Here is a 13,767-nt window from a genome sequence, read left to right as displayed (position 1 = left end):
GGGGAGACTGAAGAGTGAGGAAGTAAAGAGCGGATCCAGGGAGACAGCATGATGGCTGTGTAACAGATTCCTGCCTCCAAGGTCTCAAGGTCCATCCCTAGCACCACCGCAGGCCAGAGCTCAACAGGGATCTGGATAAACAAACAAATACGTAAATAAATAGAAAATGCAAAGCTGATCGAGGCTCGTCGTCGCAGGGGCCAGGCAGTGGCGCACCTAGTTAAAGCGCACATGTTACAGTGTGCAAGGACCCAGGTTCAAGCCCCGGGCCCCCACCCATAGGGGGAAAGCTTCATGAGTGGTGAAGCAGGGCTGCAGGTGTTTATCTCTCTCCCTTTCTACCCCCTCCCCTCCCAATTTCTCTGTTTTCTCTCCAATAAGAAGGATTCTTGCAGAGCCTGGTGAGACCTGCCACTGTTTAATGGTGAGGTCACAGAGCTTTGCATTGACTTAACTTGAAAGCAGAACACTGTTTCTCTTGTCCATCAAGAGAACCCTTTTGTCAGGTAGTAATGAAACCAAGGGTCAAAACAGAAGCAGGCTTTCTTGATCTGCTTTCCACTGGAGAGAGGCACACGTGGCCACAAGACCCGGCACTGTCAAGAGTCTTGGGTTTGAGGAGGCTTGCTGGCGGCAGGGGTCAGCAAAAAGGTGGGTCTCACTGGGTGGTCCTTATCCCCAAGGTGACCCTGTCCCGAGGGCGGGCACATCCCTGTTATCCTCCCAGGACCAGGACTGCTGCTCAGTCCCTGGTTCTCTCTGGCATGAGCCCCCCCTCCTAAAGCAGCCCAGGATGGAGGAGAACAGAAAAGCCCCTCCACACCTAGCAGTGTGCTTAGAAGAAACCGTTATCCCCCCATGCACGGGACAGTGCTCTGCTTCCAAAGAGGACATGTTTGCTGCTGCCTCCTTCTTCCCTGGCCCAGGCTTGCTACTCCAGCTTCCTGGGGGCTGGCTTTATATAGTGTGATGCCAGCTACACCGACCCAGGGAGCAGCACCCCAGTCACATCCTCACAGGTACCTCCATGCTCAAGTCCAAGGTGCTTCAAGAGGGAATGGTACTGACATAAAAACCTAAAGGTTCCTGTTGGCTTGTTTTGTCTTGTTGCAGAATCAAGGGCTCTTAGATGTGTGATTTCGCTGCTCCTGGGCCCCTTCCTCAGTCAGATGGACATGGAGAGAGAGATACCTCAGTTCCAGAGCTTCCTCTGGTGCTGTGACATTCCCATGCGGTGCAGGGGCTGGCCATCTGGGCAAGACACGTGCCCTACCCAGCTCTCTGAGCCTGGGTCCCTGTTTCAACATGGCCTTTCCTGCCCCTACTGGCTGGTTGTCCTTCCTAGAACTGAAGAGTTGGACTAACCGGAAGCCTAATTTGAAAGTTTAAAAAAAAAATCACTCTTTGCAGACCAGTCAGAAGAGGTTGTCTCAATAAAAATATTTTAATCAATGTATCTGTACAAAATATCCAAGTGGGGCTGATGAAGACTATACAAGCACGTTTAACAAATATATACCGCTAGATAACCGCCAAGAAAAATAGAGTTTGCCATTTCAGCTGATTTACACTTCGGTATGTACAGTCTATTTAAACTCACATATACACGGTGGGTCTGGACCCACCCAGGGAGATTCCCCGCGGGCAGGACCCACTGAGCAGCAGCGGGGTGGCCCAGCCCCCAAGCTCAGTACCTTGGGGTACGGCTCTGGCCAAACCAGAGCTGGAAGAGTGCCCGCAAAGGGTTTACAGAACACGCCCCCCCAAGTCCCCTCAACCCCTGTTCCCCACCCAAAGAAGCAGCTGAGGGGAGGGGTGGTACTGAGCAGTGAGGATAGCACTGCCACTTGGAGTTCCGCCCATGCCCTTAAAATCATTTGTTGGAGGCTGAGTCAGCATGCCAAGGCCGGGGTGTTGGTGAAGGGGTCCCTGCAGCCCCCCTCCCCCCAAAGTGACAAGAGCTGCTGCTTAAATATGGGGATGCGTCCCCCAAACATTTCAGAACCCCCACCACCACCACATGCTGAAGCATAAGTCGCATTCGGCATGTTAACCCTTGTAGGAGAAACGTGCATCAACGGCCCATCCGGGAGCACAAGGGGCCAGCCGGTATCACAGCCGGTAAAGCACATGCTACCCTCTGGGGCTGAAGTGCTTCCAGCTAAGAGTCCCCAAGGGCTTCAGTTTGGATTCTTGATGATGAAAACACCAGAGTTGACTACATTACAGCAGGCAGCGGGTGGTGTTTGTTTTTTAATTACGCTAAGAAGATGTGTTTAGTCCATGATTTTCCAGAACTAGGGAAGGCTAGAGAGAGTTCCCAGCAAGGGTCTCCGCCTGGCTTGGAGCAGAAGGCACGTCTTATCCTCAGCTGTCCTTGTAGCTGAGCTGGATCTCTGCCTTCTCAACACAGTGGTGAGTGGCTTGGCTCAGGCTTGGCTCAGGCTCGGCCAGGCCACGACCTGGAAGTACAAGTCAGAAAGAAAGAAGCCCTGCTTGTGGGTGTATGCCTGCCCCAAATCGGGCTGCTGTTGCCCCACTGGGGAGCTAAGACATATAAAGCCTCTCCCCTCGGCAGCATCAGTCACTCAGGAATAAACTGGGAAAGACCCTCGACAGCCCTTGCCTTGGTATGAGACACCCCACACATGCTGGGGAAGCCAGGCTGCGTACAAGTTTGCAAGATGGGCTCAGACTGTGCAGCTCCACCCAGCCACCAGCTCAGAGGCACAGCCCCACCCTTTCCCTGCTTGCAACCCAGGGAGCGTCCCCAAGGGGCCATCCGGTCCGTGTGCTGTGGGGCAATTCTAAGTCAGCAGGACACATGCCCATGAACAGGCTTCCAAGGAAGGAATCTGGGCTTTGTCAGCCATCAGTACACTTCAGTTTTGCCATGAGTCTCCGGAGGCCGAGCGTGAGTGCTGGGCTGAAAACAGGCATCTCACCGGTTCTAGACCAGTGGCTGGTCCCTGCGTGGCCACTACAGGAAGGAGCGTTCAGGAAAAAGACACGGCCGCTGGCCCACGGACACAGTCACACCTCCAGCCCCCTCCACAGGCTCCTGTCTGCCCCCAGCTCACAGGTAGGAAACCAACACCCCCCCCCCCAGCTTGTTCTTGTTTTTCTAGAGGAGGCTTCTTTCCACTTGACTGAAAAAACAGACACACTGCAGCTTCTAGTGGAAGAGCTTCTAGAACTTCTGAATTCACCAAGAGAAAAGGCCACCTGGCAGCAGACAGCAGAAGCACACAGGGCTTTCCTGCCAACAGACTCACCTGGCCCCCGAGCCCCAGTCCCCCACCGCTGGTCTACACAGCAGGGCCTGCGAGACAGCTGGTGTGGGTGAGGGGCGGGAGGGTTCCTTCCTGCGCTGGTGCCCCAGGCAGTGATGCTCAGTGGTCAGGTCAGAGCTAAACTTGGCAACAACTGCAAACCTGCCTGAACAGCAGACCCAGCTCAGAGAGACTCATGTTCCTGACTCCAAGAACAGACTCCAGGCAGACCTCAAGCCCTCAGCCACACCCCAGATTTGCCAGCTTCCATCCTAGCCCACACAGGTGCCTCCCCCCACCCCACCCCCTACCCTAGACCTGCAGGGTGGCCTCCTGGGACAGACAGCTGCTCCCACACAGGGCCTCAGGAGGAGCTGGCTGTGTAACACTGAGCTCTGGACCGAGAGAAGCAACCACAATGGCACAGAATGAGCAAGGACTCGATGGGCAGAAGGCTCCAGGCATGAAGGTCAAGATGCCTGGAGAATCAGGCATGTCAGGGCTGGGCACGTGTTGCCAGATACAAGGACCCAGGATCAAGCCCCCGGTCCCCATAAGCAGGAAGGAAGTCTCATAAGTAGGAGAGCCGTGGTGCAAGTGCCTCTTTCTCCTTCTCTCTCCTCCACTCCTCTCTATTTCTTAGAAAAAGAAAGAGAAAAATGGCCACCACCGAGCCATCACGCAGACAACAAGCCCCAGCAATAACCCTGGCGGCATAAAAGCAAACAAAATATAACATAAAATAAACTTACAAGTGGCATCTTTCTGTTGCTTCCCTTATATAGTACGTTATTTTTAAAAAAAAATTTTTTTTTTTCTTAAGCAGTATTTGTTTATTTGAGAAAGAGAGAGATCCAAGCACTGGGCAGCTCTGAGCTGTGCCAGGAATCGAACCCGTGACCTCTGATGCTTCGGGCATGCAAATCTGGTGCTCTCACTCAGCTGCCTCCCATGCATGCCCTGCTAGTGGGTCTTCATGGTAAGTAAGCCGCTATTTCCTGGTCATGGAAGAGAGGTACCTGTCCCCGGCCCCATAAACTGGGTTAGACACAGGCATGGGCTGGGGACCTCTGGTGTGCAGTGCACCCCGAGACAGGCTGGCTTCCTCCTCCAGGGGATCCCCCCCACCCCAGAGGTGCCAGCTGCAGGTCACAGAACAGATGCTACCCATCCCAGTGAGCGCAGAGGGAGTGGAACTGGGCTGATTGCGCCCCTCAGCTGGGGACAGGACAGAGACAGGCAGGCAGAGCCAGGGCTCTGGGTGGGGTTGGAGGGTGCCTGTCCTGGGGTGCCAATATTGCTCTGCCTTTAAACTGTGGGAGAGGGCTTTGGGACAAAGCATGGGAACAGAGGGCTCTTGCTTCTACAAGAGCAGAGGCTGAGGCTCAGGGCAGGCTGGAGGCCGTCAGGCCTCTGGAAGATTCCCCAGGAGACCCTTCCTGCCAGAGGGTAGCTACGGAGTGTCACCACAGCCTAGGGGCCCCCAACGCCACTCAGACACCCTCCTCAAGGGACCCAGTAACGGCCGGCCAGCTCACTCACTCCCAGGATTGATCAGCCACAGAATCTGCTTCCCCCAGCTCTGTTCTTCCCGATCTAGAATCTTCCATCTCTATGTGAAGTGACAAGGCCGCTCCCTCTGACACAGGGCTGCTTTCCAGAGCCCAGGCCCCTGGCCCACCTGGGAGCCTGCTGGACGCCTCCTGGCCTGGGGCCCACTGACAAGCCCTGCTTTCCAGGCCTGTGTCCCCACTGACGTTCTCCGTTCTCCCGGGAGGAGGCTGCAAGGCCCAGAAACAGCTGTGGGGCTTCCTCTCCCTCCCCCTGAGCTTTCTGCGAGCCAGATTCCAATAAGAGCGACTGGCTCTACACACAAACTGACCTCACAAAGACTCGAGTTTTTCTCCCTGCTTTGAGAAGGAAGTCACTCTGGGGCCCTAGTGCTATGCTGCTGCTCGGAGGCCCAGAGACTCTAGTGACACCGCTGGGAGGCCTGCCATCTTGGGGCACTGACAACACTGTCCCCACCCCCTGTGGCCACTTCTGCTGGACTGTCGGGGACAGAAGACTCACTACACTGCTTGACTGTGCTGTCACACAGCAAGCGCCACCTTAAGGAGAGCATGCCGGCAAAGGAAGTGGAGGGCGGCGAGTGGCCCAGCTCACACCTGCCTCCCCAAAGTGGGACCGTCAAGCCTGCCTGCCACAACCCCCCAGAGGACCCGGTACCACTGTTAGGCTGGCACTGGGGCACCACTGACCATGGCTGCCTGCCGGGCTAGGGGTCTCCCTGTGGAGTCCCGTGGTGGGGGGCTGCCTTCACTCAGGCCTGGCACACTTTCTCCTGCCAGCTGCTGGCTTGCTGTTCCAACGGTGGGGACTCGAAAATCCAGCTTGGCGACTCACCCCCACTATATAGCAGACAGATGTACTGTGCTGGCAGAGTCCTGTCCCCCACAAAGCTCTGTCACCACAACACTGCGACACAAGCCTCTCTGCCTCAGGCGGCACATGGTGGTCCGTTTGCTGTCATCTGCAGAGTGAAACGTACCCTCACCATGCACCTGCCAGGCACACTGAGACGCTGGGTGCATAGACGGGGCATAGGTGGCTCCTGGTAGTGACATACACGACTCCTCCTCCTGCTCCTCCTTGTTAAAAAAAAACACAGAGAAGGACAGAGACCACAGAACCAAAGCTCCCTTCAATGTAGTGCAGGCCAGGCTCCAACCCAGGTTTGGCACATGGCAAAGCAGTGTACTGTACAGGTGAGCTACTCAGCCAGCCCAGAACATCCTTTTCATTTGGTCAAGAAACAATGACTAGGCCAGGTGGTGGCGCAGCTGGCTGAGTGCACATTATAGTGTTCAAGGATTCAGGTTCGAGCCCCTGGTCTCTACTTGTAGGGGAAAAGCTTCACAAGTAGTGAAGCAGTGCTGTCTCCATCTCTCTCCCCCCCCCTTTCAATTTCTGGCTGTCTCTATCAAATAAATAAAGATTAAAAATTTAAAAAGAAAGAAAGACTCCGGGTGTCACCTGCAACTCGGGGGGCATTCATTAAAGCAACTGGCACTGAGTGGGAACCACACACACCTACTTCGCAGCTGGGCCCCCAGACGCACAGAATCTCTTAGTTCCAGCATCAGCTTGGCTTCAGAACCGGATCACCAGGAGGAAGCAGAAGTGAGGACTTTCCCCCTGCCAGTCAGCTCTGTCTCTCTCAATCCAGGCATCCCTTTCCTCCCCACAAGCGCTGACCCGAGTCATAAAAAAATAAATAAAAATGATCCAAATGCCTGCTTTTGCCCAACAATATTGAATAAACTAGCATTTCTTCAAAATAATGTTTGGTTCAGATCCTGTCAGTGGTGCACCCTATTGACCTCATGTTACAGCACACAAGGGCCCAAGTTCAAGCCCCTGGTCCCTACTTGAGGGGGTGGGGGGAGTTTCATGAGTACTGAAGCAGAGTTACAAGTGTTTCTCTTCCTCCTCCTCTCCTCTCAGTTTCTCTCTCTCTCTCTCTCTCTCTCCATATATATATACATAGTCACTAAAAAAGTGTTAGGGGGCCAGGCAGTGGTGCACTAGGTTAAGCAAACACAGCACGAAACACAAGGATCCTGGTTCGAACCCCCAGCTCCCCACCTGCAGGGAAGATACTTCACATGCAGTGAAGTAGGTCTGCAGGTGTCTCTCTATATTCTTTCCCTCTCCCTTCTCAATTTCTCTGTCCTATCCAATAAAATAGAAAAAAAATGGCCACCAGCAGCAGTGGATTCATAGTGCTGGCATGGAGCCCCATCGATGACCCTGGAGGCAACAACAACAACAAAAAAAGTGTTACTCTGTTTCTTCATCATCTCACTGTCTAAAGCCTCTCATGCTGCAGTGCTGGATCCTGTGGTGTGGGTTTTAGATACTTGCTAGTGACAGACACCGAGCAGTCACCATGGAGTCAGTCTTGACATCAGAGCTGGGAGAAGGAGACGCACGTCAGTCCTCTCTGACAGCATCCAGACAGCCTGATCATGAGCGGGACCCAAGGGCACCAGGAGCAGCCCCACTTGCATTCTGCTCTCTTTTAACCTGCAGAGACTCTTACAGTTTCTGGCTCCTTCCCTCACAGAGCCTAGTCGAGTGGCAGATGGGTTTTCTTTGTCTCTGTTGAAGGAAGCCTGCAAGGACTCAGGTGGGATCCACAAATGCTTTAGCTGCATCTAAATCTTTACAGTTTCTTTCTCCCTCACCGCCCCCCCCCCCATCCTCCCCTTCTCTTTCCAGTAACTCATTCTAGACTTTTGCACCCAAGACAAGCAGAGATAACATGCCAGCCTGGGAGAAGCAAACAGGCGAAAGCCCAGCAGAAGAGTCCCCAGGTTTGGGAAGACCTTTGGGTTTTCCAAACAGAATCCAGCGAAGTGGAACCCAACCCCCCCCCCCCCCCAAACACTCTGGAAGGCCACAAGCCTCCAAGTAGAAGGGGAAAGAAAAAAAAAAAAAAGCAGGCAAGGTTGTGGACACACCCCTGCTATCTACTAGACTCTGAGGCTTCCAGCTCTGCTTCCCCACACCGTGGTGATCCCGCTTCTGAAAGGACTCCCCGCGATGTCCCTCCTAAGGAGCAAGCAGGGGAGGGGGCAGGCCTCCTTTCCTTTGCAGGGCTGCGAGGAGCTGAGGTCTCACAAAAGCACTGCAGCGACAGACACAGAGAAGGCATTAAAAGCCACGTGACTGAGTCAAGCCGCACCCCCACCCCCACAGGTGGACCTCTCCAAACCCTCCATTCCTGGGTCCGCTACTTACCGCGGAGGAGCCTGGGACCCATCTGCAGGACGCCCCCTGCAGCTCTCCACCCCTAAGCTCCCCTCACACTTAGGAACCCTGGGGGGGGGGGGGGCCTCCAGTACCTGCTGAGCTTCCTCCCTGCGCCCACCAGGGAAAGCTGCCACCCTGTGGTGAGAGGGGCCACTCCCTTCCCCCCTCCAGCAGGAGACCCAGCTCAAATCCAAGTCGCAGACTAAAAACCTCTCCCTGGTGTCACTTCCCCTCAAGAGAAATGGGTTCCTTCCGTTTCCAAGATCATTTGCAACTAAGACTGAGAACAAGAGAGGGGGAAGGGGTTTGACCTGGCGGAGACCCCCAGCAGCTCGGGGTGCAAGCTTCCTTTGCAAAGCGGAGGAGGGGGCTCTTTTGACTTTCCAAGTTAGATCTAAAAAGGTCAGGCGGTCGGCGGCGGAGTCCAGGCCCCGGGGCAACGCAGACCTTCCGCAAGGGCCCCGGGCGCGGCGGGTGCACACCTCCCCGGACAAGGCCGCCCTCCCGCGGAACCTAGAGGCCTGCAGCTCCTCCAGCTGCCGCCCCCACTTCCCAGCCCCCATGCCGGCCCTAAAACATCGCAGCACCCCACCCTTTCTTCTCCCCTCCACCCCCCCCCAAGGCATTGGCGGGGGCACGAGGGGGAATCCCCTTCGCAAAGGACGCGCGGCTGTGACCTGCGGCGGCGGGTCACCAATGCTGGGGGTGCTGAGCCGCGTGCACGGTGGAGGGGTGCGTGGGTGGCTATGGGTGACTATGGGTGACCGTGGGGGGGAGTGTGATCGCGCGTGCGCGGGGCAGGGTCCGAGCGCACAGGTGTCCGCAGCCGCCCGGCTGGGGATCCCGGATGGCGGCCCCTGGGGCCCGGCGCTACCTGCAGCCGCAGGCCTCCACCACCATGTCCTCGTACTGCTTGTAGACCACGTTGTTGGCAGCGTCGATGTACAGGATGCTGATGGGGCTGAGGCGCGCCGGCACGCAGCAGGACGCGGGCGCGGCGGCGGGCGCCATGGAGTTGAGCAGCGTCTGGATGATGGCGTGGTTGGTGGGCTCGAGGTGCGAGCGCAGGGGGAAGTCGCACAGCCCGTCGCAGTGGTAGGCCTCGTAGTCCAGCGGCGCGATGATCCAGTCGTCCCAGCCCAGCTCCTTGAAGTCCACGTGCAGCGGCTTCCGGCTGCAGCGGCTCCGGCCCCGCCGCCCCGGCCCCCGGCCCGCGCCCCCCGCCGCCGCCGCCGCTCCCGCCGCCCCTGCCCGCGCCCCGCTGTCCGCTGTCCGCCGCCGCCGGCCCGGCGAACCCAGGCCCGACCCCGGGGCGGGGGGCGCGGGGCCCAGGGCGCCGGCCTGCGCGTGGCTCTCGCGGAACAGGCTGCCCCTGCGGCGCGAGCGGGACGCCACCACGAGCAGAGCGCGCTCCTCCGCGCCGCCCCGCGCGCCCAGGCCCAGCGCCCGCAGCGCCACCGGCTCCCGCGCCGGCCCGCCCACCGCGCGCAGCCGCAGACACAGAGCCCCAGGCGCGGGCGCCTCCCCGCGGTGGCGCCGCACCGCGTCCGCCACGTCGAACACCTCCCAGCGCGCTGCGTGCGGGGCCCCGGCCGCCCGGGAGAGCAGCAGGCGGGGCGCGCGGGCGGCGCCCGGGCAGGTGGACAGCAGCAGCCACAGCGGCGGCGGGGGCGCCCCGGGAGCAGCGCCCCGCTCGGGAACCTGGCGGCGCAGCACCCGCAGCTCCGCACCCACCACCTCGTCGGCGTCCGAGAGGCTGGACACGTCGAACACGAAGCTCTGGCCGGTCTCTGCCACCGACTCGTCTGCAGAGAGAGAGAGAGAGTGAGAGTGAGGCTTGGGGCGCCTGCACCCCTGGCCACCCAGCTCCCTGAGCCCCAAGCAGCCGGAGCAACCCGGCTGCAGGGCTCAGGTCCGGGGTGGCGGGTGGGGGGTGGTGGGCATACGTCTGCGCCTGCCTCGCCACCACTGGCTGGATGCCCCTAGCCCGGTCCAGTGGACCTTCGGACCGGGCTTTGCTGCACGGAGCCTAGACAGGCAGATGCAGGCACACACCCTCCCCCCGCACCCCCTGACTGTGGCTGGGCCTGGAGGGCACCCCACACCCAAAGCCAGGATAGTTCTGGGGCTCCTACCCAGCGCCAGGAGCCCCGTTCTTTTTCTTTTTTTGTGACTTAATTTTGGCTTATAAAATTATGAGATAACTGGGATATAATTACACCGCGTTCCCACCATCAGAGTTCTGTGTCGCCATTCCTTCCACTGCAAGGGACGCCATTCTTTCCAGGACTAGATCAGAGGCTGCATTTGGGGCTGCGGGGTGGGGAAGGGGGGGCACACACGGGAAAGGGGGGCACACACAGCGGGGTGCACGGAGGGGGTGGATGGGTGGGGCCTTCAGGGCGGGGGGGGGGGGCACGGGGCTGTCACCCCAGAGTTGCTGGGCTAAGCCTCCAGGGGAGCCACGAAGACCGGGCCCAACGTAGGGGGACAGGGCCTTCCTTGGGCTGCTCCTCTTCCCCAGCCCAGCCTTCCAGAATGGAACCGGCATCCAGGGGCCCACCAGTGCATCCAGCCTTCTCGCTGCGCTGAAGCAGGTCGGAGGCCTAGCCAGGAGCCAGACTCATGGGGGCCTCTCCAGGGCTGGAGGTTTCCATGTATGGAGGGGGAGGCCTCCCCTCTGGGGAGGGCTGGGGACAGCTGAGTGTCACCCACTGAGCCTTTGCCTCAGGGACTCGCCAACCCCTTCGCAGGCTATTCTTTCCCTTCCTTATGACTTATCTCAGGCTTCTGGGGGGAAGGAGGTGTATTTCTAGTCCTGGGCATTTTTTTTTTTATTTTTGGGCTCCAGGGGGAGGGGGGAAAAGTTGAAATTCCACCAAGCAGCAGATAAGGAGCTCTCTTTGAAGAGGGTCATATGGTTTCGTTTTGCCCCAAACTCAGAGAGACTGAGCAGACTCCCCCCACCCCTGCAGACTGGCTAACCCTGCCTCCTGAGGGTCTAAGTCTGGGTGCTGCCTGGGCCTCTGGGGACCTCAAGTAGACCCCACACACACACTCTCACCTCAGGTGAGGTTCAGAGCTGGGACAGAAGCAATGGGAGCCCTGAACAAGTGTCCCCTTGCACCAGTGCTTTCCCCAGAAGAGGGGTGCTGGTGGGTGCACCTTCTCGGCTGCCCCCACCCCCCTGCAGGTCTTGACTTCCCCCTGCCAGCCCTCCAGTTGAAGGGAGCAGGACAGGCTGTTCTGCCTGGTCAGCCCAGGAAATTCTTGAATACAGATTCCCACGCAGGCTGAGGCCCTGGTAGGCCTACTTTCTCGAAAGAGAAAGAGCTGGTGTCTTCTCCAGCTTGGGTCCCTGGGGCGTCCCAACTTTCCCAGGGTGAGAGGGAAGGGGATGATTTCAGTGAGCCCCCCAACCCAGCTACTAGTCCAGGGGGAGGGACCCCCAGATCCTGAGAGGCTGCTTTAACAGTCCCATCCTACTCTCTGGCCAACTGGGCCCAGAATGTCTGAAACCTGATGGTGGGTTCCAGCGCTGCCTGGAACATCACTGACTTTCTAGCCCCTGCCTAGTGCCTTGTGCCTTCCCCTCCTGCCTTCCATGCTGGGGCTCTGGCTGGATAGAATTAAGGCCGAAATTACTTGCATTTCCGCCTGAAATTAGTTAAATTTTCCCTATCTGTCTGTTTTTTATGACTTCAATGGAGATTAATCAAAACCAGATGACAGCAAGGCCGCCACCCGCCCTCACCCATGCCCTACCTTTGCAGGGCCTAAGGCGGAGCAAGGTGGGCCGCTTGGTCCGAGAGGGGTCCGAGTTCCTCGCCAGCTTCTGCTCCCCTCCAACTGGACTCCCCAGCCGCGGACTCTGCTAGGGGCCCAGCACCCACTCCAGCCATGCACGGCCTGCGGAGGAGGGCGGCCTCCCGAGCCGCGGTGCCACCAGCCTGTCCCGACGTGGACACCCCACCCGATTACAGACTTCCCAGGGTCGCCCCCAAGTCTGCGGGCCCAAGAAACAAGCTACAGCGGTGGCTGCAGGGAAGTGTCCCCAGCCGGCGCCACCAGCTCCCCACAGTCCCTGTGGCCCTTGCTTCTCCAGAGCTGGGACTCTGCCCGTCCCCTCGAGGGGACGCCCGACTGGCTGGGCCAGGGTGACCGGACGAGGCCGGAACGCGGGCGCGGACGGCGTGTGTCACCTGGGCTGCGGTGGCGGTGGCACCCCGAGTGGGGCGGATGGGGACGCGGTGGCCTCTGCCCGGGGAGCGACAGAAGGGCCGGGCCCGGCGCAGAGGAGGCGGGTACCTTGTGTCGCCTGGTCTGCGAAGCCCGTGATGGTGTCGGCGCGGCCGTGGCGGCCAGAGTCCGAGGGGGAGGCGGCGGGCGCCCCGGCAGGTCCCCTCCCCGCCAGGCTGCGGTACAGCGACATCATGAACTGGTGCGGCACCACCGAGCCGTTCCTGAAGCCCGAGCCAGCGGCCCGGCGGGCGTTGCGGGGACCCGGGGCGGGGGCGGCCGGGGCGGCGGGGCTCGGAGGCCGCCCGCCTGCACCCCCGCCGCCCCCCGGGCCGGGCCCCGCAGCTCGCAGCACGGCGGCCGCCTGGAGCCCGAGGCGGGGTCGGCAGGCGCTCAGCAGCCAGAGGCACAGCGCGGCGGCCGCGGGCAGCTCCATGGGCTCCGCGGCTGCGGGAAGTCCCCCGTCGCCCTGTGCACATAATGTTTAATAACGGGGAAGCGTGCGCCGGTCGCGGCCCCCCCGCATCCCCACCCCACCCCGCCCGGCGCCGAGCAGCGCCCCCTGCTGAACGCTCCCGCGCCGCGCCGCGCCCCCCAAGTCCGGCCCCGCGAGCGCCTGCCTCCCTCCCTTGCTCCCCGCCCCCACTCCGGAGCCCCCACTTTGGGCAAGCGGGCCTCACCCGCCCGCCCGAGGCTGCACCCCAACTCCGGCCCCGCCTCCTGGCCCTGGACGGTGCACCCCACACCCAGGCCCGGGGGCGTCCGGGCCAGACGCGCACTCCCAGCCCCGCCCCCTGCCCCTCGCCGCAGCACCCCCTTCCCCCCCTCGCCCTCCCCTCCCCAGGACCCTGGTCGCCGGGGGTGGGTCTTCGAGAGGACTCGGCCCCGCCCGTCGGAGCTGCGCCCCGCGCCCTGGGAGCAGAGAGGGGCTAGGGGCGCGCTTTGGATGGGGCGTCCGGCGGCTGCCCCCCCCCCAACTCCTGCCCTAAGGTTCAGAGCGGGGATCCGAGCAGGGGAGAGCGATCGTCGGGAAGAGAAGCCAGCGACTGGGAGGGCAGGTCGGAGGGACAGAAAGCCAGGGGCGGACAGTGGGAGGGCTGAGGCTTGGGAGCGCTATTCAGGAGCGCGGGGCTGAGGGCCGCCGAGGGCTGGAATCCACCACCGCGCACTGAGAGGCCCCGAGAGTAGCGACTTTCCGCCAGGATAACAGACGCCGCAGGCTGTCGGGTATGTGAGCGCGCAGCTCTGCGGGGCAGGGTGCGGGTGGAGGGCCCTGGAGCGAGGGGCGGGCATTTGGGGCGCAAGCAGCTGGGGCCAGGTCCCCAAGGGGCAGTTTCAGGTCCCCAAGGGGCGGGGGGGCTCAGCGCCACCTGCAGCCTGACTCCCCCAACGCGAAAAGATGCAGGGGCTGGAGCAACCCAAGTGTGATGGGCGCGGG

General features: G+C 60.2%; 1 protein-coding gene across 1 annotated transcript; it reads right to left on the bottom strand.

The window, feature by feature from the left end:
• Window positions 1-8,270: 8,270 nt before the first annotated feature.
• GDF7 (growth differentiation factor 7) lies at window positions 8,271-12,832 on the bottom strand. Its single transcript, XM_060188573.1, has 2 exons — window positions 12,399-12,832; window positions 8,271-9,895 (listed from the first exon to the last, which is right to left on the bottom strand). Exons 1-2 carry the CDS (start codon window positions 12,763-12,765, stop codon window positions 8,961-8,963), a joined length of 1,302 nt encoding a protein of 433 aa, XP_060044556.1. The 5' UTR covers window positions 12,766-12,832; the 3' UTR covers window positions 8,271-8,960.
• Window positions 12,833-13,767: the final 935 nt, after the last annotated feature.

This window comes from Erinaceus europaeus, chromosome 3, assembly GCF_950295315.1.
Source record: "Erinaceus europaeus chromosome 3, mEriEur2.1, whole genome shotgun sequence".
NCBI classification, from domain to species: domain Eukaryota; kingdom Metazoa; phylum Chordata; class Mammalia; order Eulipotyphla; family Erinaceidae; genus Erinaceus; species Erinaceus europaeus.
The sequence above is the reverse complement of the archived record's forward strand: the minus strand, read 5'-3'. Positions and strand labels throughout refer to the sequence as shown.